The sequence below is a fragment of the Callithrix jacchus genome, chromosome 8 (assembly GCF_049354715.1).
Source record: "Callithrix jacchus isolate 240 chromosome 8, calJac240_pri, whole genome shotgun sequence".
Lineage (NCBI taxonomy): Eukaryota > Metazoa > Chordata > Mammalia > Primates > Cebidae > Callithrix > Callithrix jacchus.
In genome coordinates, this window is record NC_133509.1 from 19,524,646 (window position 1) to 19,548,000 (window position 23,355).

At 37.1% G+C, this 23,355-nt stretch overlaps 1 protein-coding gene across 2 annotated transcripts in view; it reads left to right on the forward strand.

Moving 5' to 3' along the window:
* Window positions 1-23,355, forward strand: part of ARIH1 (ariadne RBR E3 ubiquitin protein ligase 1) — a 122,503-nt gene that overhangs the window by 81,757 nt on the left and 17,391 nt on the right. For both annotated transcript variants that reach the window (XM_078333578.1, XM_035259139.3), the window contains 5 exons: window positions 12,512-12,578; window positions 14,407-14,513; window positions 17,820-17,862; window positions 18,317-18,388; window positions 21,579-21,709. In XM_078333578.1, coding sequence (XP_078189704.1) covers window positions 12,512-12,578; window positions 14,407-14,513; window positions 17,820-17,862; window positions 18,317-18,388; window positions 21,579-21,709 — 420 coding nt within the window. The remainder of the gene's footprint in view (window positions 1-12,511; window positions 12,579-14,406; window positions 14,514-17,819; window positions 17,863-18,316; window positions 18,389-21,578; window positions 21,710-23,355) is intronic.

Here is a 23,355-nt window from a genome sequence, read left to right on the forward strand (position 1 = left end):
TTTCTGTGTCATTTGAGATGATCATATGGTTTTGTTTTTAATTCTGTTTATGTGGCGAATTACATTTATTAGTTTGCATATGTTGAATCAGCCCTGTATCCCAAAAATAAAGCCCAGTTGATTGTGTTGAATTAACTTTTTGATATGCTACTAGATTCGGTTTGCTAGTATTTTGTTGAAGATTTTTGTTCTATGTTCATCAGGAATATTGGCCTGTAGTTTTCTCTTTTTTTGTTGTGTCTTTGACAGATTTTATCAGAGTGATGCTTGTTTTGTAGAAAGAGTGTTAGGGAGGGTTTTCTTCTTCTTAATTTTTTGGTAAGTTTCATTAGGATTGGACCAACTCTTCTTGTATATCTGATAGAATTTGGCTGTAATGCCACATGGTCCAGGACTCTCTTTGGTTGATAGGTTTTTAAATTGCTGATTCAGTTTTGGAACTTGATATTGGTCCATTGAGAGTTTTGATTTCTTCCTGATACAGTCTTGAGAGGTTGTGTGTTTCCAGGAATTTGTCCATTTCCTCTAGGTATTCCAGTTTATATGCATGGAAGTGTTCCTAACAGTCTCTGAGGATCTTTTGTATTTCCATGGGATCTACTGTAATGTCACCTTTCTTGTTTCTGATTGCACTTATTTGGGTCTTCTCTTTCTTTTTTCTTTGTTAATCTAGCTAACAGTTCATCAGTCTTGTTTATTGAAAAGTTCTCTTTTGAAGAGAGAAAGAGACTTGGAGAAAGAAGCAGAGTTATTAGTTCCTGAGCCCAAGATAAAAATCCCAGTTTACTTAATTCCTGGGTTAGTGCTGTTTTCATAACCTCAGGTTACCTAATTGACATCACTCCGGGAGGATAAACAGATTGAGGGCCTGAATGATCCACAAGCAGTAAGTGTAATCAATTATGGATAGTTGTCTATACAAAAAGGCATGTCTGTATTTAAGCACTGGAATTCGAGGTAATGAAATTAAAAGCCATGGGCTTTAATGAGTATATTTCTTAATCTAATAATGCCATAAATTGACTTGACCAGCACAGTTTATAAAACTCAGTGATTCCAAACCTCCTTAATCTCCATCTCCTTTGATTTATTTGGAACATATTTACTATTATCAGTTCTGTGTTAATATACTGGTTATGTTTTTTAGTAAATCTTATTTCCATTATTGTTTTAGGCTAGCACAAATAAGCCATGTATCATCTTGAAGTACCACCATTCTTCAATTTGTCTTTATCTTGTCCTCTGATGCTTTCTTGTTACCTTGTATTCTTTCATCACTGTCCCAGTTCCATTAATACAGTTTCCTCAGTATATTTCATTAATAAAGGTCGCTATATCCTTTTATCCATTTGACAAACATTTACTGGGAACCTACTTATTAGCACATATGTACAGGAGAACAAAAAATTAAGATATAGTGCCTTCCCCCAGGAGATTCACAATAATAAATAACTATAATGCAACAATTTATGTTTTGTATTTAAAGGTATGTATAAAATACTGTTAGAAAGAAGCAGATCGTTCTACTTGAAGAGTTTGGGGAGACTTAGGGAAAAATAGTAAAAATAGATTGAGGGAGTGGAGGGTAATATTGGTTAAAGAAAGAATGTCAGTGTTTTAGAAATAGGTCGTGAACTTCTCTGTAAGTACTCTGCTGGCTAGAGCAGAGTAGGAGGTTATGACAGATGAGGATGAAAATTTTGACAGTTTATAATGAATGTTGTCATAGAATGTTTTTAATATGATGAGATTTGCATTTTAAAAATAGTACTTTGGTAGTATAGTGGTAGTATAGTGGTGGATGGTTTAGGCAGGGATGTCTAATCTTTTGGCTTCCCTGGGCCACATTGGAAGAATTGTCTTGGGCCACACATAAAATGCACTAGCACTAATGATAGCTGGTGAGCTCAAAAAAAAAAATCACGAAAAGAGTTCCATTATGTTTTATGAAGGTTTACAGAAATCGTGTTGTGCCGCATTTAAAGCCATCCTGGGCCTCAGGCTGGACAAGTTTGGTTTAGAGTGAAGAGGCATTTGGGCTGTGAGACTTGGTTTTTACAGTCGTTGTCTTTTTTTTTTTTTTTTTAAGACAAAATTTCTCTCTTGTTGCCCAGGCTGGAGTGCAATGGCGCAATCTCGGCCCACTGCAGCCTCCACCTCCCAGGCTCAAGCAATTTTCCTGTCTCTGCCTCACAAGTAGTTGGGATTACAGGCATGTGCTACCACATGCCTGTAATTTTGTATTTTTAGTAGAGATGGGTTTCACCATGTTGGCCAGGCTGGTCTCGAACTCCTGACCTCAGGTGATCTACCCACCTCTGGCCTCCCAAAGTGCTGCTGGGATTACAGGCGTGAGCCACTGCGCCCAGCCATTAACAGTCTTCAATGGATGATAATGTTCCAGTCTTTAAAGATGATAGTGTGTCAGTTTTCTAATGGGGAGCCAGTAGAAACAATTTAGAGACAGATTGGTTTAAGGTATGAAAAATCTCCAATATGGATCTGCAATTTTTCTTTTGAATAATTAGCTTATGTACATGGATCTACACTTTCTTAATGTGATCCATTAGGTAGAAACTTCAGTTTTAGAATTCAAAAAATAGTTAAAATAATGGCAGAGGAAGCCATTACTTATAGAAAGACAAAGGAAGACTGACGTCTTAGACAAGGGAACATTAGGAGAGGAGGCGGAGTCACTGAAAGATATTTAGGTGATGGTTTATAAAAATAATATAGGAACCAGGGAGTAGAGAATGTGAGCAAAAGAGGTTACTAATGGTATCACTTCCTGCAGACATGTGAAAGAGAACAGCATTGACAAGACCGTTGGATTTCCCTGTTATAACAGCAACTTTACTAGAATGGTGAAAGCAGAAATCAAATTGCTATGAGTTCAGACATCAGTAGAAAATGGAGAATAGTGAGGAAAGTTCTTGATTATACCCCCAGTGGATTCCATAATACTGATTTATGTCCTGTTAAATACTTAGAACATCTTTGTAAATCAGAGAAGCTGATTGGAGTTGTATCTGTGGATGTATCACTGCCAGTTAGGTTTAACAACTTCTTCAGTTACTTAGGTGTTCTAAGGATGCTGTCTTGACAGTGTGGTAAACATTTTTTAAACTGTGTACAATGAAGCCATAAGTTTCCTCAGAGTACTCAGGAACTCTGTCGTAGGACTTCTTCCTGTGGGTTCAGCCAGAGGAACTTGTTATATCCATCTTATATAGTGGATTTCTGGGTAAAGTTTTATTTGGGGGAAGAGTAGATTGGAAATGAATGAAAACTTCTAACACATGAAACAAATGTGATTAATTTTCTTTGATATCACAGGGCTTTAAGAAATCAGTAGGAAGAAGATAATTCTGTGAAAAAGCAGTTCATAGTGAAAGACATGTAAATGGCCATAAACATAAGCTATCATGTCTAGTTTAATAAGTGTAAGTCAGAATCACTAAAATTTGTTTTAGCATTTCAGATTGGTAAAGCAGGATTTGGTAATGTCTAATGTGCGTGAGAATATAGTATAATAGGATTATAAACTGTCACAAGATTTCTGGAATGTAATTTGGCAAGTTTCTTTTCTTTGGCCTTACATCCAATAGTTTCAGCACTTTGAATATTCATAGTGCTTACACCTAACTCACTGTGTTTTGTTTTGTTTTTTTCCCAAGGCTTGCTGTCATTCCAGGTGATTTCAGTGCCCCTGTGTATAGTCCCTAGATCACCATCACCTAGGAACTTGTTTAGAATACACATTCTCAGGCCCTATCAGAGACTTAACTGAATCAGAAACTCTGGAGGTGGAGCCAACTGAACAACAAGCTTTCCTGGTGTGGCTCTGATATACTTAAGTTTGAGAATCACTGTCATTTCATTTCCCTAATCTACTTATTTCCCGTAAAATACCCTTCACCCCAGCTTCCCACTTCTGTGGGTCCTACCTTACACCCACGCCAGATCTCCAGCTGACTTTGCAAAATCATCTTTCTAGGCCGGGCATGGTAGCTCACGCCCGTAATCCAAGCACTTTGGAGGCCAAGACGGGAGGATCACCTGAGGTCAGGAGTTCAAGGCAAAATCATCTTTTTTTCTGCCTCTTCTTAAAATATTGCTCCTTGGGCTTCTATCCAACCCCCTATTTCTTCTTACTTTGTGTACTTTCCCTAGACAGTCTTTGGAAATCTCCAAATCAGATTTCTCTTTTGAGCTTGAGACCTATGTATCCCTCTGCCAAATAGGCACCTCCACAGTCATCCTTGCACCAAATTCTGTCAAATCCACATCCTCATTACCCATAAATCTGTCTTATTTTTTTCTGTTCCTACTGCCATTAACCTCATCTAAACCATCATCTCTTAGCTAGAAATCTACAACTGGCTCTTAAATGAATGATTCACTTATATTTAGTTTTATCATCTTCTAGTTCTTTGCAGATGGCTTCTATTGTCCTGCATTGCTTGCCTGTACAGCTTTGTTTTTTGCTTTATCTCTTCTCAGATTCTCTATTCCAATGATGTAGAATTTGGTTTCTTGAAAATACTATGTGTTTTATTTGCATTTGGCTTGGTTTGAGTTTACTTTTTTTCTCTACTGCCTCCTGGCTTTCTCACCTACAATACTGTCTTCCAATTTTACTCTTGAATTGCCTTAATCTGGTCATTCTTCAGGCCTCAGTTTAGATTTTAACTTTGGTTTGGTCAGGCATCCTGTGACCTCCTTAGTCCCTCCATATTTTGTTTACCATTCACTTGTATAATTGCCCATATTCTTGCCTGTATTCTTGCTTAAGCTATAAGAAGTGTGACCTCAGGTTCCCTAATTATGTTGTCTGAATTCTTTGTTTATTTCTGTTCAGGATGTGTAGCGCTAAGCTTGGAAGTATTACACTGAAAGTATTTATTCACTGACTTCTCCATGCTTCTTAGATTCTTATATTCTCAGTAGTGGTAATTCGGTGGCTTTATTTATTCCTTTTTTAAAAATTATTCCTTAGCAACTGGTATTTAATAGGCATGCATCTTTGAACAAGTTACTGGAAGTATATTTTCTCCCTTGCTTTCATAAACATATGTCAATATTGTAAACTTCAGTGATTTGTGCTATAATACCATCAAGGCTAAGTGGGGTTTCCCTGCATACACAATGGGCTCTTCCATAGTCATGAAGATAACAGTATACTTTGAGAACTTTTTCCTTGTCACTATAATTGTCCTTGATGCTTTCCTAAGATTAATGAAAATTATTTTTCTGAATTATGTATCATTTGTAACCAAATGTCAGTCTACCTGTATTCGTCCTAGTAGTTGATTGGTTTTTTTTCATGCAGTTGTTTAGGGCCTAAATTTCCTCTTTATGACCCAGGGTACCTGGGGTCATAAGGAAGAAATTGGTACCTCTATGGTATCCTTTACCTTTATCTCTTTCACCATCTAATGTCTATTAGACGTATAGTCACTTTACATTATCAACCTTATAGTAATTATATTCTGTTTTGTAACTGATTATTTCCTGTTTGGTCAGTAGGTAAATTCAGAAAATTTTAAATCAATATGTTCATAGTATTGTAACTATATAAAAAACGTGAAACCAAGTAGTTCAGTGGACCCAGAGAGAAATAAATCCTCTAAGTTTGTGCTGCTCTAAGGAAAATGTTTCTAGCATCCAAGTCAGACACTTATACCTTACAATCAGTCTTATCACTATCACAAATGGGGTTGTGAAGCTAACCTAGACTGGAGCAATTAAGTGAAGTCCTATAGTTTGTACCCTCCTGAGACAAGAGACAAACTAAACCTCAGTGTATATGTTAGTCTTATTACGGTAGAGCATCTCATCTTTTACAGTGTAAAAAATTTTTTATTTAATTAGAATTGGCTCATTTTACTTCTTTATTAGGTCATCAAATACATTCAATTAAGTGTGTCAAGTACATTAACCTTAAAAGTATATTTGTCTTACCACCACCCACATCAAGTTATAGAACTTTCCCAATACCCAGAATGTTGATCCTTATGCCTGGCCCTTTCCAACCAGTATCCATCTCCCTCTGCTACCTACCCTGACGTCTGTCACCATGAGTTAGTTTTGCCAGTTCTTGAACATCATTTAAATGGAATCATACAGCATGCCTTCTTTTGTGTACATATGTCTGCTTCAGTTAACATAATATCTTTTGAGATGTCTGTAAGTTACTTCAGTGTCTTGATAATATACCTTTTGGAGTTTTTTGGTTGGTTTGTTTGCTTTTGGCTACGTGAAAAAATTAGAGACTGTCCCTGTATGTTTTTCAGTGGGCATACGCTGATTTTCTTGGGGCAGATACTTAGGAGTAGAATTTCTAGCTTTAATAGATACTGTCAAGTGGTTTTCTAAAGTCATTGTACTATATTCCTTCTAGCTATGGGTGAGAACTCTAGTCTTTGCCCATAGGTTTGTCACCCATCTTATAAAATTTTGACCATTCTAGTGAATTGTGAATTAATTTCCAATTTTCTGGCAGTGTTATAGAACATTTTTCCATACATTTGTTAGACATTTGGATATCCCTTTTTATGAAGTGCCCATTCGAGTCATTTACCCGTTCTTAAAAATTGGTTATTTTTTTTCTGTCATTTACTTTGTAAGAATTCTTTATTCTGAGTCCCTTGATAGCTGTATTTATTACAACCGTTTTCCCCAAATATGTAGCTTGCCTTTTTTTTCTCTAAAACAAATACAATTTTTTTAATGGATAAAAGTTTCCCTTTTGGTATCTAATTCATTTCTTTCCATATATGATTGCTGCTATTTAAGAAATCTTTGCTTACCTTAGGTTGTATTTATTTTTAAGGCACTGAGAATTTATAGAGACTGCTTTGATAACATGTAACTTAAGAGTTGTATGTCTCATAGTGGAATAAATTGAATGCTCACTATCATTTCTCCACAGGGAAACAGAAAAATAGGGACTTGAGTATTCTAAGTAGGAAATTGAGCACAAGAGCTATAGTATGCCGGGCGCGGTGGCTCACGCCTATAATCCTAGCACTTTGGGAGGCCGAGGCGGGTGGATCATGAGGTCAGGAGATCGAGACCATCCTGGTCAACAAGGTGAAACCCCGTCTCTACTAAAAATGCAAAAATTAGCTGGGCATGGTGGTGTGCGCCTGTAGTCCCAGCTACTCGGGAGGTTGAGGCAGAAGAATTGCTTGAACCCAGGAGGTGGAGGTTGCGGTGAGCCGATATCGTGCCATTGCACTCCAGTCTGGGTAACAACAGCGAAACTCTGTCTCAAAAAAAAAAAGCTATAGTATATTGTTTGTTTTAGAATATATGTTTCAGGGATCAGAATTGAAGTACATATTAAAATAAGTTTTTTTTTTTTTTTACTTTGAAAAGTTAATTTACCTTTTCAATCTTTCCTCAGAGTAAACGCAACAAATTCTTGCATAACAAAGTATCAGTTCCCAGCAGCCTCTGTTGCCAAGAGTTCGTTTTCCTGCTTTTCTTGATTTGCTGATTCATGGTTCCTGAAGTAAAATAACTTTCTAGTTTCACTGAAATGTAAAACAAGACAGTTGCCAAATTGTGGTAGTAAGGTTAAGTATATAGACAGAATAAATTATTGATGAGTATTAGTAATGTAAACTTTTTCAGATGTTACTAAACTGTAAATATAAACTTAAACATTGAAGGGAGGTAGGGAAGAATGGGAAAGGGTATATGAAGCAGATTCTTTCTGTTTGTTTTCTCCAGGTGTATGCTTACCCAGAAGCAGATTCTTTAGGGCCTGATATACCTTTGTTACTGTCTTTACCTTTGATTCTAAGATAAAGCCATGAGAGAGGGTTTTGAGCAGAGGAGTGACATGGTCAGAGAGGGTTGCTTTGACTGCCAGTGTTTAAAAAGATAATCTTTTAAGTGGGAACTGGGAGACAGATTGAGAAATTATTATAGCAGTCCAATTGAGAAGTGATAGTGGTTTGGATTAGGTTAGTAGCAGAGACGATAGTGAAAAATATTTGGAGTTTGGATATATTTTCAAGGTAGAACCAGGGATTAGATACAGGGTGTGAGGGAAAGATGAATCAGGAGTAACTGCAAGATCATCATGACTTGTGATTATGATTAACTAATTCAGATGACAATAAATATATTTTAGTAATCAGAAATTTGAGCAAAGGCAGGGTTTGGTGGCACATGTCTGTAATCCCAGCACTTTGGGAAGCCAAGGCAGGTGGATCACCTGAGGTCGGGAGTTCAAGACCAGCCTGGCCAACATGGTGAAACCCTGTTTCTACTACCGAAAAAAAAATTAGCTGGGTGTGGTGGCATGCACCTGTAATCTCAGCTACTTGGGAGGCTGAGTTAGGAGAATCGCTTGAACCTGGGGGCAGGGGTTGCAGTGAACTGGGATCACTGCATTCCAGCCTGGGTGACAGAGCAAGACTCCATCTCAAACAAAAATGAATTTGAGCAAAGGTTTTTTAAAAATGTGTTAATCGCTTGATTATAATTCTACAACCCAAATGCCCAACAGTAGAGGAAGATGGAGTGTGATACAGCCATTAAAAATTGTTTGGGAGCTGGGCACAGTGGCACACACCTGTAATCTTAACACTTTGGAAGTCCAAGGTGAGAGAATCACTTGAGCTCAGATATTTGAGGTTATAGTGAGCTATGATCATGCCAGTGTTCTCTAGCCTAGGCAATAGAGTTAAACCCTATCTCAAAAAAGAGAGAAATTTAAAAAAAAAGGTTGTGAATTATTTTAATGGCTCTGGAAAATGCCTATGATGATATTAACAAAAAAGTCTAAGATGCAGAATTCTTTTTCTTAAAGAAGAAAAGCTTGTGAATTATTTTAAGAGCTCTGGAAAATGTATATGATAATGTTAACTAAAAAATCTAAGATGCAGAATTATGTGTAGTCAGTCTTTATTTAAAATTATCATACATTACAAAAGGAGAAAAAGTCCAGATTTCATAAGAGTTTTATGGGTTTACTTAGGGTGATTTTGATGTCCTCTGTGCTTGTCTATAATTTGTATTAGTATGTTGGGAAGAAAATCTTTTTAAAGGAAAATATTATATTCATTAGTCCTAAGTCAAAGTATAATATTGTTGATTTACTCAGTGCTTACATAAACAAAAGTCATGGCTTAGCAATTGGCATTAATTAAAAAACAAAACTAAACAAAAACTTGTATTTCAAGTCGTCTAGTTTCAAATCACATTTCTTCAGTTACTTCATTTGTTAAAACAGGGCATTCTCCCCATTTAATGCATCTGACAGTGTGCTCAGCATTGTGTAGTAGGCATTCAGTAGAAGTCATTTTGTTTAACTAGAGAGCTGTCTTCCACTAAGAGATGTGACCTAATAAGTATTTTCTTTTTTTTTTTTTGAGACTGAGTCTTGCTCTGTCACCCAGGCTAGAATGTAGTGGCATGATACCAGCTCACTGCAACCTCTTCCTCCTGGGTTCAAGCAATTCTCCTGTCTCAGCCTCCCAAGTAGCTGGGATTACAGGCATACACTACTATGCCCAGCTAATTTTTGTATTTTTAGTAGAGACAGGGTTTTGCCACATTGGCCACTCCTGACCTCAGGTGATTCACTTGCCTTGGCCTCCCAGAGTGCCGGGATTACAGGCATGAGCCACTGTACCAGCCAATAACTGTTTTCAATTTGTGATGACAGCAAATCTTTGTCAAGAAAATTTTCTTATTAATGACCAGAGTGACACTTGCTTCTTGAGAATGCCTTTTCATGAAGATGGATGCTCACTTTTTTTTACCTCCTTATTATCAGATAAACTAAAGAAGCAGTCTTGTTCTAATAACTGTTGGCTGATATTTGTTTATGTCAGTCCTGGTGGTCCATAACCAGGTTTAGATAGCTTTTTAGGCTAAGGTCAAGCTGTCAGAAATCATTAGGGTTTGTCATATCAGAAAAGCATTCTGAATAATACATGTATAAATAAGATAATGTTTGTTTGGCAATCAAGGCATCTGACTTTTGGCTGATACTTTTCTTATTATTTATTGTTATAAAATCTGTAACATAAAACTCATGATTTTAATTACAGTCATCCTTAGTATACTGAGGATTGGTTCCAGGATCCACACCCTCTACCCTAATATACCAAAATCTGTGCCTACTCATGTCAGCTTAGCAGAGCCCATGTTTACAAAAATTCGACCATTCATATATGCAGGTTTCATATCCCATAAATAACTGTATTTTTGATCCACATTTGGTTGAAAAATATCCATTTATAAGTGGACCCGTGCATTTCAAATCTGTGTTGTTCAAGAAGCAACTGGTTTTTGTTGTTGTTTTGAGACAGAGTCTGCCTGTTGCCCAGACTGGAGTGCACTAGTGGCACAATCTCGGCTAACTACAACCTCTGCCTCCCAGGTTCAAGCGATTTGCCTGCCTCAGCCTCCTGAGTAGCTGGTATTACAGGTGCCTTCCACTATGGTTGGCTAATTTTTGTGTATTTTTAGTAGAGACTGGATTTCACCATATTGGCCAGGCTGGTTTTGAACTCCTGACCTCAAATGATTCACCCACCTCGGCCTCCCAAAGTGCTAGGATTACATATATGAGCCACCATGCCCGGCCAGCAACTATATTTTTAAATATATAATCCAGTGGCTTTTAGTACGTACATAATATTGTACAAACATCACCTAATTGCAGACTATTTTAATCACCTTAAATCCATTAATCAGTCATTGACCATTCCTTTCTCCCCCTAGACCCTGGCAACCACTCATCCGCTGGATTAGCCTATTCTGGACGTTTCATATAAATGAAATAATATAATACGTTGCCTTTTGTGATTGGCTTCTTTAATGTTTTTAGGATTCATCCATGTTGTATTATGAATCATCACTTCTTTCCATTGCTGAATAATGATTCCATTATATGGACATTTCCATTTTTTTGGGAATTGTGTTATGAACACATGAACACAAATTTTTCATTGAACACCTGTTTTTAATTCTCTTATGAATATAAACATATATGCACCTCAAAGAAGAATTCCTGGGTTATGTGGTAATGCTATGTTTACTGTTTGAGGAACTATCAAATACATGAATTATTTTTAGACCACAGGTCTACTTCTGTGAAATATGGAGATTTACTCATTTAAAAAATAATCATCAAACACTTTCTACAGGCAGACAGTGTACTGGACACCCGGGAGGATCCTTTCATGGGGTTAGGAGGAGAAAGATAGCTATTAAATAATTATAGAGATAACTGTCTAATTAAAATTATGATCAGTTCTATAAAGGAGATTTTTCAGGTACCATGAGAACTGAGAGGGAATCTATATCTAAACGAGTGTGGAATCTCAGGAAAGGCTTTCTTGAGTGAGTTACCACTATATTGTAACTGAGTGAAGTAATACAGTAATAGCGTTTAATATTTATTGAGTGCTTACTGTCTGCCAGGCACTGTTCTAGTCCTACAACCATATTTCTGAGATCTATTTTACAGAGTAGTAACCTGAGGAATGGAGAGTTCAAAGAATTTGCCTTCAATTCGTAGCTAGTGAGTTGTGAGTCCGGCATTCAAACCTAGACTGTCCCACTTCAGAGCTCCATTATAATATTCGTGTCTTTCCAAGGGAGGCAGCTTTATGCAAGCCTCTGAGGAAGGATAGTGCTTACTGTTTTGAAGGAAATACAAGAATACAATGTAATAGGAGTGCACTGAAAGTGGCACACAAAAAGGTAGGATCTTATGGAAGGAGAGAGGCCTATGAAGTTCAAGTGTGAAATGAGTCCAGATTGTCTGGTTCATTTCAAAGATGTTAATGGGGTTGGCCTACATGCATGTTCTTCCTGTCTTTCTCAGTGGGAATTCTTCTTTTTCTTGTAATACACTGAGAGGAATGTTTACTATAGAACTAATGAAACTTAAGTTTCAGGTTCCTCACTTACGTGGACTCCTGTGAGTTCTGGAAATTCTTGTGAATTATAGAGGGTTCAGAAGAGGCCAGGATGAAATTAATAAGCATTTCTGGTTAATTTCCCAGAGCTCTCAGAATAAGGCTCCTGAAATTATATCAGCTTTATGTATCACAAAACCTGGATCCATTTCTGTCAGCAATATCTGTCTCATTTCACATACTGATTTGGGTGGGGCACCTGAAGGAAGGTGGCTGAAAATTGCTGTCTTAAGACAGCAAAGATCCTGAAATGGGCCTAAACTTAGCATTAGTTGGTAAGTCATTAGGCTATACTAAAAACTGGGTAAAAGTAGAATATTTAAAATATAAGAAACATGAAAAAATGTCTCTGAAAATAAAACTGTACAAACTTTGAGATTATTGTTTTGATCAGTACAATTACATCTGTTGACAGCCTATATGGATTTCAGTATTTTCAGCTTAGGGCATAAACAGGTTGTAGCCATAGCATAAACAGCTTTTGGAACTACGTTTTCTAAATGTGTGGAAAAATACTCTTGGCTGGAAACTTTCTCATCTATTTTTATTCTTGGTTTCAGGCGCCTGATCACAGATTCAAAAGTTAAATTAAAGTATCAGCATTTAATAACAAATAGCTTTGTAGAGGTAAGTGATTTGTTTTCATTCTTGTAAGAAGGAATTCTGTTTATTAATAGAAATACTATTTTTAAAAATTATGATCTATTGACAGTAAACAAATCTTTATTGCATTTATGAAGGATACCAAAATACCTTTATTCTCAAAAGAGTGTGACAGGCCGGGTGCGGTGGCTCACGCCTGTAATCCCAGCACTATGGGAGGCCAAGGCGGGCGGATCACCTGAGGTCAGGAGTTCAAGACCAGCCTGGCCAACATGGCGAAACCCCATCTCTACTGAAAATAGAAAAATTAGCCGGGCGCAGTGGCACGAGCCTGTAATCCCAGCTACTTGGGAGGCTGAGGCAGGAGAATTGCTTGAACCCAGGAGGTGGAGGTTGCAGTGAGCTGAGGTGGCACCACTGCACTCCAGCCTGGGTGACAGTGAGACTCTATCTTAATAAAAACATTACAGAGTATGACAAACTAATAAGTAGATCTCTCCGTAGACAGGAGCTTGGATAATAAAATTATTTTTGCTGTATTCTTCCTTTATTTTTCTTTATCCCTAGCAGAGAATTGTAATAGATTACTAATCATGTCATGTTTAATCATGTTTGAGAGTCTAACCCTGCTATTTCTCTGCTTGTTTTAGGTTTCATTACCAGTAAATCTTGTTAATAAAGAATGCCGTACTTTACTGGACCATGCTTTTGCCCATTTGTTCTATGATTCCTTTTGTGCTACAGTGCCAGAGTTTCATAGTTGCTACAGAGACTGTTCTGGCCTGCAAAACCAAAATTCTGTACCCTTTTGGCTCTTTACAGAGGAGTTGCCAGCCCCTGTATGACAACATCAGTGTAACTTGGTGTTTTAATTTTAGAAAGTAATTATTTCCGTTAGAGATTAAACCCGGAAATAGCCTATTTTAGAAATAGTATATTATTTGAAATGGTCAATGGAATTCTGAATTCTGGTGCAGAGTGTTTTGTTTCATAATAAAAATACTATAAAAGTTATATTTCCTTTTCAGGAACTAAAGTGCACTCTTTGCCTGTGGCTTAGGAGCTGGCTTTTTTTTTTTTTTCTTACAAGAGCTCTTTATGGAAGAAGTTGTATGTATATTCTTTAGCTTAGCTTGAACTATTCTGTCGCATCCAAACACTTTCCTTGATAAAGAATATATCTGGTTTTCTTGTGTCTTTTGAAAATTGTCTTGAAATAGAACCATAAGTAAATTAGTGCTGTTTAATGATCACATATTTAAAGTTATTCAGTGGGATTTTGAAGATGGAACAAGAGATAGTTCATAAATTTTACAAAACCAGGTCTTCAGGGATCAGTCGTCTTAAAAAAAAAAAAAAGTACATCTCAAAATGTTACTCTAGAAAACCACAGCAAGTTTTCATAAGCTTGTATCATCCTCCCCCATTTGCCCCTTGTACCAGGCAAGCAATATAAATAATTGCCTGATGTGCTAGGAAATCTTGCGTTGTGACCTAATTTAATTTGCTGCCTTTTTTTGAGGCAGGGCTCATTCTGTCACCCAGGCTGGAGTGCAGTGGATGATCACAGCTCTCTAGCCTCCACCTCTTGGGTTCAAGTGATCCTCTTGCCTCAGCCTCCTGTGTAGTTGGGACTATAAGCACATACCATCATGCCTGGCTAAATTCTTTTTTTTTCTTTTCTTTTTTTTTTTTAAAGTAGAGGCAAGGTCTTGCTATGTTGCCCAGGCTGGTCTTAAGCGGTTGACCTCAAGCAGTCCTCCCGCCTTGGCCTCCCAAAGTTTTGGGATTATAGGTGTGAGCCACTGTGCCTGGCCACCTGTCATTTTTTATTTTCTAACTTGTATTTCAGTGCAATCGACTGTTAAAGTGGTGTCCTGCCCCAGATTGCCACCATGTTGTTAAAGTCCAATATCCTGATGCTAAACCTGTTCGCTGCAAATGTGGGCGCCAATTTTGGTAAGCAAGTGATTTCCTAAATTGAAATAGTGCGTAAAGCATTTCTATTTCTTCTGTTTATTCTTGGTATTAAAATAGAAGAAAAAAAGTGTTTACCTTAGGCAGGGAGATGTTTAATACCAGTTTTAAAATAGTGTGTATCTTTTTGAGAATTGGATGAAAAGGTCACATCGTAAATAATTTTTTCTCTTTCCTTGATATTCTAACTCTTGGGTGTATATAGATATATGTGTATATGTGTGTATATTTTTTGTTTTTGTTTTTGAGACAGAGTCTCAGTCTGTCACCAGGTTGGAGGGCAGTGGCACGATCTCAGCTCACTGCAACCTCTACCTCCCAGGTTCAAGCAATTCTCCTGGCTTAGCCTCCTGAGTAGCTGGGACTACAGCTACTGGGTGTGTGTGTGCCACCACACGCAGCTGATTTTTGCATTTTTAGTAGAGACAGGGTTTCACTGTGTTGGCCAGGATGATCTCGATATCTTGACCTTGTGATCTGCCCGCCTCAGCTTCCCAAAGTCTTGCAATTACAGGCATGAGCCATTGGGCCCGGCCTGGATATATATTTTAATGGAGAAAATATACAGCTCTAATCATATCTTCCTTTATGCTCTACTGTAACTTAATGGGAGCTAACTTGTAGATCTGGGACTGTAACTTTTTCTTTACTCTGCCAAATTTTAACCTTACTTAATGCAAAGGAAATGTGCAGGTAAATTCAGCTGATGGTCTCCTTTTTGACTAAGAGTTTTCATATGGCTCCTCTTGCCCAGCTTTCTTGGTAACTTGGGCTTTTGGAGTTCTGTAGTATACTCTTTAGTCTTTGAATTCTAGATTTGAACTACCAGGAAGTTTCCAGTGCCACATATTAGGGGATGTCTTAATCAGTTCAGGCTTCTTTACAGGTGTTCTTATTTTTTCCAAAATGAATAGGCTGAAATTTTTTCCCATTTTTTACTTCTTATTTCCTTTTGATTAAGTTTATCTCTAGGTCATTCGTCTCTTCTTGCATTTTACTATAAACATTCAAGAGAAGCTAAGCTACACCTTCAACACTTTGCTTAGTAATTTCGTCAACCAGATACTCAGTTTCATTTCTCTACCTTTCACAAAACAAAATTCAGCCAACTTCTTTGCCACTTTATATCAAGGATGGCCGTTCCTCCAGTTTCTAACAGCATGTGCCTCATTTTTATCTGAGATCTCGTCATAATGGCCTTTGCTGTCCATATTTCTAACAGCATTCTGTTCATGGCCATTTATTTAGGTTTTCTCTATGATTGAGGCATTCTCCACACTTTGTCTTTCTGAATCTTCACCAGAATTACCCTAACCTGTTCAGGTCATTCCCAGTGATCTAGACTTTTTCTAACTTACACTCTTATAGCCTCTACTCATTGCTTAGTTTCAAATCAGCGTTCACATTTTTGGTTTTGTTACAACAGCACCCTCACTTCTTGGTACCCATTTTCTGCCTTAACGTTCAGGCTGTTATAACAAAATACCATAAACTGGGTGGCTCCTAAACAACAGAAATTTATTTCTTAGACTTCTTAAGGGTGAGAAGTCCAAGATCAAGTTACCAACAGATTTATTGTCTAGTGATGGCCTGCTTTCTGGTTCAGAGATGGTGCCTACTTGCTGGGTCCTCATGTTGTAGAAAGGACAAGGCAGCTCTTTTTTTTTTTTTTCTTTTTAAAGGATGCCAATTCCAGTCACCTCCTAAGTCTCCACATCCTAATACTGTCACATTGATTATTAGGTTTTAACATATGCATTTTAGGGGAACACAAACATATCCTGCTAGAAGTTAAGATGATTTTCTGCTCCTTTGAGTCTTGAGGAGTAAGAAACCATCACCCAAGCTGGAGTGCAGTGGCATGACCTCAGCTCACTGTAACCTTTGCCTCCCAGGTTCAAGCAATTCTTATGCCTCCCGACTAGCTGGGATTTCAGGCGTGTGCCACCATGCTTGGCTTTTTTTCTTTTTAATTTAATTAATTAATTGATTTATTTATTTTAAGTAGTAACAGGGTTTTACCATGTTGGCCAGACTGGTCTTGAACTCCTGGCCTCAAGTGATGCACCTGCCTTGGCCCTGCCTAAGTGCTAAGATTACGGGCATGAAGCACTACACTCGGCCAGATTTTTTGGGGTGTGGGGGTTTCGGGGAGATTTTATTGGTATTTCATACCGTTCTTTTTTTTCCTCCAAACACCTATAGAATTACAGTTAACACATCATTGATAATTTATTAACTGTTTCCAAAAAGAGCAGGTAAGCTCACACAGATTAAATGTGTAAAACACATACTGTTTTCATAAAGATTAAATAGGCATTGTTGTTTCGGAGTTTACCCTGTAGAGAAAAGGTGGATAACACCTACTTTCCAGTGTATTTTTAGTGTGACACATTTCAAACATAAAAGTATAAAGAATACAACAATGAGTACCTATGTAGCTACAATCCAGCTAAATCAAAATTAGTATTTTGGTTTTTTTTCTTTTCATTAAGAGATAAAACATGACACATATATTTGTAGCTCCTTGGTTCCCTGCTCGATCACATTTCCCATCTTTCTTTTCAGAAATAATCATTATCATAACCCGATTTAAATCAATAATAGTTTGTTCCTCTCTTTAGCAAAGGATTTTTTTGCCATTTCCAAATTATTTAATTAGCTAATCTGCCATTTTATGATTTTTTTGTTAAGCATTTGTGTTTATTCACTAATTATACTTCTTTTACAAATGTACCATGCCATGAACCTAGAAGAACAAAAGTGAATTACTGATTAATATATCTTTAGTAAGTAGTTAGTCTTTTTGTTTTATACCTTGCCCAGTACCATTTCCCTCTACAGGGCTGAGGTTCATTTGTTTAAGTAATGCAAAGATGTGACCTATTTGCTTCCCATATATTGTTTACTGTGTATTAGTGCTGTTATATAAGTAACCTACAAAGTCAGCCTTTTAGTCTTCATTTAGGATATTAAGTCAAAGATTAAAAATGCACTGGTGAAGCATGGGTTGAAACTTCTCAATATGATCTAAGGCACCTTAGCAACAACTATTAGGAAATTGTCATTCTTCATTTTACACATATTGAGTACCCACTGTGTGCTAGTTCTAATACTGAATTCTAGGTAATTAACTGTAAAGCAGACACAGATTTTTCTCCTTGTATTTGCCAGTCACTAGAAACTAGTCACAATACTGTGGAACTAGAAGGCATGAAATAACTGGCTTATTTACTTACTTACAGTAGGTAGGTTTTAATTCTGTTAACTCTTTGTGTCACTTAACAGCTTTAACTGTGGAGAAAATTGGCATGATCCTGTTAAATGTAAGGTGAGTTTGTCTGACATTTCCATTTTTAAGCAGTGTAATGGCATACTTCTAAGACTTAGTGACTGAAAATCACAGCTGATGATTTTGTTACCTGTCTATTGGTAGATTTTATTTTACCCTTTTAATTTCAGATGATCATTGCATATATTCAGAGGTAATTCCTTAGGATAAGTCAAGTCAGCTCCTGATTATTATTAGGATAACCTGACCTCTTTGTCAGGCTTTGTAAGGGCTTCTCTTTAAGCTGTAGGTTCCCCACTCAGCTTCTGCCAAGGAAAATCTTGCTTTGGTTGATTTTTTATCTACCGGACATTACAGCTATGGGATTTCCCTGGCCTTAGAGGAAGTGGGCCTAGGGATAATCTTATTCGTTGGCTTTTATGATTAAGCTTGATTATAGTTGAGTGCTAAAGTAAGTTGCTATTTTTTAAAGTCTTTTGTTGTATCCTAACAGTGGTTAAAGAAATGGATAAAAAAGTGTGATGATGACAGTGAAACCTCCAACTGGATTGCAGCCAACACAAAGGTTGGTGTTTTCCTTTAGTAACTTATGGTAATGAAAATGATAAGAATTGGTGCTTTGGCATTAGCAAAAGCAGTAGGTTGACCTACTTGTAGGCTTAGTTTCATCTTTTTCTCCATTGACTTTTTGGTTTTTTTTTTTCAGAATGCTTGACTGTTATTTTTCTTTTTCTGTTTATTTTAGAGTATTGAGTGCTGTACTACAGTGTGCATAGTTCTCTGCCTTTAGGTTACTTCTACTGGAAAAATGAGTAGTGTACTAGATAGGAAAAAGCTGATAATTTTTCAAGTGTGGGATTTGTGCTTGGTTGCCTTTTAGTATACAGATGTATTGGAGTTTACCTAGCTTGGTTCTATTAGGCTAATATACCTTTTTGTTTCTAATTATTTGCTTTGAAGTATATTGCTCTTGATACTAGTTTCAAAATTCAGTCTCCTTATGACCACAGACCACTTTCTTAACCCCAGACGAATGCCTTACAAGTGTTTTAATCTTGAGTATCCTTCTCCTTGGTCACTAATACAATAAGTAAGCATTTGAATGCCAACCGTGTAAGCTAGTCTTTTAATACAAAGTTGCATAAATATCTGTCCATCCTTGGGTAATGAATGGTAGGATGGTTCATAGGTTATTCATTTTAGTATTATTTTTCACAATGTGAAGATGATGCTTTAAAGAATGCTCAATTGTTTGACCCATAGTATATAAAGTTATCTTTGCACTGTTCCCTCCCTCACTCATCACAGGACAACGAGAGTAAGAAGTGTGTAAATGATGAAGGATGACACAGTTGTCTGTATGTATTTAAGTGTACATCTTGCATACTTACAGATAAAACATGAATATACATTTCTATCTCCCAGAAAGAGTGAAACAGTAAATTTTTTGTGCCCTCCAAAACTATCATAAGCACAACTCATGTGAATCAAAGAATACCTTACTATAAATGTACTGTAATGTCAGAAAGTGGTTAATTCTTCTGTTATTTTTAAAAAAATTCCTAGCCAAGCATTCTTTTTTGAAAATTGAAGCTTTTCCCACAAGAAATGTTCATCAAAGTCCCAGAATTCTTTAATATGCTCTGAAAAACTAGTATTCAGATAAGGCAATTGTATTTTCACTACATGGTTTAATTAAATGATAGCCTTTTTTCCGTTTCTAGTTAGAAATTTATACTCTTAAGCCCCAAAGATGTTTAAAATAGAGAGTCCAGGCTTGAATATGTTTGGCTTGGTTTAGATTATAAATTACCAAGGAAAAATGGCAATTCATAAAGCAAATTTAGCTACACAGTGCTTTTGAGAGAACACTAAAGAGAAAGGTCTTAGAAACTTTTATGATTATTAGCTCTCTAAACAGATTTGCATATTGTCAGTGATATCCTAATATTTTGAAGGTTTAATACTATTTGGTTATTATAACCAAGAAATGTAGAATGAAACTTATTTTATGTGTGAAATTTACTTGTTTGGAAAAATATTAAATTTCTTATGTGGGTGATTTCAAAAAATTGTTTTGAAATATATAATTAAAAAAGTGTGGCCAGCCACGGTGGCTCACCCCTGTAATCCTAGCACTTTGGGAGGCCAAGGCGGGCAGATGACGAGGTCAGGAGTTCAAGACAAGCTTGGCCAGTATGGTGAAACCCCATCTCTACTAAAAAAATAGAAAAATTAGTTGGGTATGGTGGTGCACACCTGTAATCCTAGCTACTCAAGAGGCTGAGGCAGGAGAATTCGCTTGAACCCTGGAGGTGGAAGTTGCAGTGAACCGAGATTGTGCCACTGCACTCCAGCCTGGGTCACAGAGAGAGACTCTGTGTCAAAAAAAAAAAAAAAAAAATTGCTATATTGGCCTATTTTAAATGGTTATCATTGATGAGCAGCAGAGTCAGTTTCAAAAAGGCCAAACTGTGCAAATATTAACATAGTGGGTGGTGTTCCCTCCTTGTGGGAGTTAACAAACCTCAATCTCAAATGCAGAATCAAAAAAATCATAGGCCTACAGGGCAGTAACTTTGGCTTACTAGCAACCAAGAATATGGTATCAGGCTAGGCACGGTGGCTCACACCTGTCGTCCTACACTTTGCGAGGCCGAGGTGGGCACATTGCCTGAGTCTGAGAGTTTGAGACCAACCTGGGCAACATGGTGAAACCCCATCTTAACAAGAAATACAGAAATTAGCCAAGTGTGGTGGCGTGTGCCTGTAGTCTCACTGCTTGGGAGACTGAGGCAGGAGGATGACTTGAGCCCTTGACGTCAAAGCCACAGTGAGCTGTGATTGTGCTGCTGTGCTCCAGCCTGGGCGACAGTGAGACCCTGTCTCAAAAAGAAAAAGAAAATGATTTGGACTTGGGGGAAAAAAAAATCTAATATGACCCCTGTAGCATACTTGTTAAGGAGTCACAGTGAAAACAATTTAAAACATGAGTATTAGGTAGGAGAAAGTTGGAAAATCCAGTAGCCACAACATGAATATACCAGTGAAGGTCTGATTTCCTAGTTACCTGACACTGAGGTCAGATTGCTTGGGTTTGGATCCTGACTCTTTGTGACCTTGGACTAATTTCTTTATAATTTCTTTCTCTCATTTATTCATCTGACAATTGGAAATAGGAATAGCACCACTGTAGGAATTATGAGTTGATACATATATAAGACTGAGAACAGTGCGTGGGTTATGGGAAGTACTCAAATTTATTTCTAGATGACACTAGAGAGTATAGTGTATTTATATGAATAGAATATTTTTATCTCCTATAATATTACTATATATATATATGATTAAACATACTTAAAATCTTTTTGTCTGTCAACCCTACTTAAAAAGAAATCTTAGGAAGGCTGAGGTGAGACGATCACTTGACTCCAGAAGTTCAGTGCTTTAGTGAGCTATGATTGAGCCCCTGAATAGCTACTGCACTTTAGCCTGGGCAACGTAGTGAGACTGTCTCTAAGTTTTAAAAAACAAGTTATTAAATTGTTGTACATCTTAAAAACCTGTGGTAACAATGGTAGCAGCTCATCTTAAATAGTACTTAAGTATTCAGCACTGTTCTAAGTGCTTTGTATGTGTTAACCAAAATAAGTAAGATGTTTAAAAACAAACCAAATCTAGAACTGGCTTTTTCTTAATGTTAGTAATGCAACCTAGTGTAGCATTGACACCAACTTTATAGTTTCTCTTCATAGGAATGTCCCAAATGCCATGTCACAATTGAGAAGGATGGCGGTTGTAATCACATGGTCTGTCGTAACCAGAACTGTAAAGCAGAGTTTTGCTGGGTGTGTCTTGGCCCTTGGGAACCACATGGATCTGCCTGGTAGGTTGGGGAAATTAAGGGAAGAATGTGTTTACGTAAGTATGTGCCATGTATTATGAATAATATTTCTACCTCATAGATATCACCATCTAATTTGCAAGCTAAGGCCTGGTGTGGTGGCTCATGCCTAATCCCAGCACTTTGGGAGGCCGAGGTGGGTGGATCACCTGAGGTCAGGAGTTCGAGACCAGCCTGACCAGCATGGTAAAACCCCATCTCTACTAAAAATATAAAAATTAGCTGGGCATGGTAGCACGTGCCTATAATCCCAGCTACTCGGGAGGCTGAGGCAAGAGAATTGCTTGAACTCAGGAGGCAGAGTTTGCAGTGAGCTGAGATTGAGCCACTGCATTCCAGCCTGGGCAACAGAGTGAGACCCTGTCTCAAAATAAATAAATAAATAAATAAATAAATTTTAAAAATAATTTGCAAACTAAATAAATACATGCAGTGTGTGTGATTAATGTTATAAGCATATGCAAAATGTAGAGGGATTAGTTAGGTGTATTTCATAAAGTGAGTAACAGTTGAGATGAACTTTGAGGAGCACCAAGAGTTCATGAGCTACAAAAATAGTAGGAAAAAACATTTAGGGCAAAAGTTGCAACATGAGCAAAGATAGAATATTGTGAAAATACATGACTTTTTTTTTTTTTTTTTTTTTTTAGAGAATAGCTGTATTATCAGATGTGCCTCTCTAGGCAAAAGTTAGAAACTCAGATGCTGTTTGCAAAACCCAACATGCAGGTTGTTTTGCCCTGCACGTTATTAGACAAATAGTTTGCCCCAAACTTTGAAAATTTGGAAGTTGCCCAACATTTATATTTTTACCTTTTCTTTGAAACTTAGAAACCAGTGTGTTTTCCTGTTTGGCAGCAGTCACCTGGAACTGAGTTGGAATCCTTTAAATGGAGCTTTTATTTTCCTCTTTGATGTGTTTCCCCAGACTGAAGCCTAATATCATTTGCATATATCATACAGCACCATTGTTTTTAATTTAGTACCAATATATACCTTTGTTTCATGCATGTTTCTTATTAGTTTGGGAAAACGCAAGTTAGACTAGGATGCTTTGAGTTTTGAGAAAAATGGGAGCTAGCACATTTACTGATAAAAGTGAGAATGGTTTTGAGTGTTATCATATGCAAATGGCCCACTTCACTAATTTGTGTTACCTGCCTGTCCTATATTGGCATTTGAGTTTGTGGCCCCCTGGTAAGTTGTGGAGAATAGGAGAACAGACTAGGGCTTAACATAGTTTGGATATTACCACACGATTTAAAATGGGACTGACATGGTTAGAGCTATAACTTAGATGAGAAGGCTCTATATTATGTGCTTTTACATATATTAGCTCATAATTTGAACTGATTATAGAGGGTAGGTAGGAGGGAAGAGATTGCAGGTTCAGGACAAGATAAGGAGGTTCTAAACTTAAGACTGGCAAATTTTCCCTTTTCGTATCATTGAAACGTTCATAACTTGTATTAACTAGAATAGTAAGAGGGATTTCTTCTCTGAAATTAATTCTGAGCCTGGATTAGAGTGTTCCCAGATACTAATTTCATCCTATACTTTTGTAAGCCTATATATGTTTTTGTAATAACATTTCTAATCACAGCTCAGATTTTCAATGAGCTGTATTG